General features: G+C 47.2%; 1 protein-coding gene across 1 annotated transcript in view; it reads left to right on the top strand.

Moving 5' to 3' along the window:
- Nucleotides 1–2,146, top strand: part of EEF2K (eukaryotic elongation factor 2 kinase) — a 157,604-nt gene that overhangs the window by 80,539 nt on the left and 74,919 nt on the right. The window contains exon 2 of the mRNA XM_007953195.1: nucleotides 704–804. Coding sequence (XP_007951386.1) covers nucleotides 704–804 — 101 coding nt within the window. The remainder of the gene's footprint in view (nucleotides 1–703; nucleotides 805–2,146) is intronic.

Here is a 2,146-nt window from a genome sequence, read left to right as displayed (position 1 = left end):
GTGACTGACTTATTTCGCTCAGCATAATGTCCTCCAAGTTCATCCACGTTATGCGGTGTTTTGCAGATTCTACATTATTCTTTAGCGAGCAACTGAACACTTAACTGCTTCACCATCAATGCTTCTTGAAGGGATAATGGATGGAAGTGTTTCCCTCTCACTAATGCTGTCTGAAAGGAGCTCTGGTAGCATAGTGCCTAAGGCATTTAACTGCTAACCAGAAGGTTGGCGGTTCAAACCCTTCAGCCACTCCATGGAAGAAAGACTGGGCTATCTACTTCGGTAAAGATTTACTGCCTTGGAAACCCAAAGGGGGTTGCTGTGAGTTGGAATCAACCCGATGGCCATAAGTTTGGTTTTGGTTTTAGTTTTGGATGCTGTGTTAACTGCTCAACTGCTAACTGAAAGGTCAGCAGTTTGAACCCACCAGTTGCTCCATGGGAGAAAAATGTGTTGGTCCACTTCCATAAACACTACAGCCTTTAAAAAAAAAAAAAGATTACCACTTTGGAAACCCCATAGGGCAGTTCTCTGTCTCATGGGGTCACTATGAATTGAAACTGGCTCAGTGGCAATGGGTTTGTTTTTTGGGTTGGATGCTGTCTATCTCCCAAGAGGTAGGAGATACCAGGGAAATAGCAGGGTGGAGGAGGCTGTCCAGGGGCCCTGGTCTGGGTCTAACACTCTCCTTTGCCTCCTACAGGAAGCCTGGAAGCATGCAATCGAGAAGGCCAAGCACATGCCTGACCCTTGGGCTGAGTTCCACCTTGAGGACATCGCCACAGAACGTGCCACACGTCACAGGTCAGCAGCTGATCTGGTGGGGGGTTATATGGCACCAGGCTCTGAGAAGTCCTTGCGGTTGTGGGTCCTGATGCTTCTCACTTCTCTACCTTGTGTTCTTGACTCGGTAGATGTCAGCTAATCTATCAGGCCTAGGTACCTCTGGGGTCCAGGAGAGGGAATAATAAAAGTAATAACTGTAGCCAATATTTCATTGTTTATGCATGCTTAAGGCACTGTGTGGTACAGACAGCAGAGGGAGGGAAGGAATTTTTCAGGGAGTTTCAGGAAGAAGAATGAAAAACAACAAAACCACAGAATACTACCACTAGCACAATAATGACTACAATGACGATGATGGTGGTTATGTTATTGTTGATCGGCTGGTAACCGAAGGGTTGGAGGTTCAAGTCTACCTGAGGCACCTGGGAAGAAAGGCCTCACAATTCTACTTTGAAAACATCAGCCATTGAAAACCCTGTGGGACACAGTTCTACTCTGACACATGGGGGTCCCCATGAATCTGAGTCAACTTGTCGGCAATGGCTTGAAGCTCTGTGCTTTGAATTATCTCGTTCCATCCTTTCCTGGCCCTGTAAGGTATGTGTTGGACACTCTAGACTGACATGTGCTACAGGAACAACTACGCCAGGAGCTCAGTGCAACAACTGTATTATATTTCTTACTCAGCAGTTGAGGGAGAGAAGCTCTCAGGGAAGCCCAGGCAACGAGAGCGCACGGAGGCACACAGCACACTGGCTTTTAAATGCCTTGGCCCAGAAAAGGGCATTACTTCTGCACACATTTCATTGGCTAGATCTGGTCACATGGCCCCGCCTCATTACAGAGGGATGAGAAGTGTACCCTTTTCATGTGCCTGGAAAGGAGGAGTGGGTGTGGGTGCTGAAACAGGCCCAGAGAGGTTGAGTAACTTGATTATGGAGAAAGAGCAAGTTGATGGAGGAACCTGGGTTCACACCCTGGAGGGCTCACTGCAGCGATCTGGGCCTTTAAGTCCTGCCCTCTCACCAACTTGTGCAGGTCAGTCTCTCCCAGGGTGTGGCTCTTGGTCTTTGGGACAGTGTGTGCCCCAGAGTGCGTACTTCTCAGTGAAGTGCCATGGTACACTGAGGTTTTGTTAAGAACTGAGCATAGTAGAGAAGTAGGGGACATGGTCCACTTCCTTTTAATCTTGGCTCAAGGCTACCAGACAGTTTAAATAAAAAAAACAAACAGTTGCCACTAAGTCATTTTAGACTCACATGCATCAGAATAGAACTGTTTTCCGTTTGCTTTCGATGGCAAAGTTTCTTCTGTTAGGAGCTCCGTCACTGGGTCCGTAAATATTTACTATGGTTATTTT

The sequence above is a fragment of the Orycteropus afer genome, unplaced genomic scaffold (genome assembly GCF_000298275.1).
Source record: "Orycteropus afer afer isolate SDZICR_OR568_19922 unplaced genomic scaffold, OryAfe1.0 scaffold00376, whole genome shotgun sequence".
Classification (NCBI taxonomy): domain Eukaryota; kingdom Metazoa; phylum Chordata; class Mammalia; order Tubulidentata; family Orycteropodidae; genus Orycteropus; species Orycteropus afer.
The sequence above is the reverse complement of the archived record's forward strand: the minus strand, read 5'-3'. Positions and strand labels throughout refer to the sequence as shown.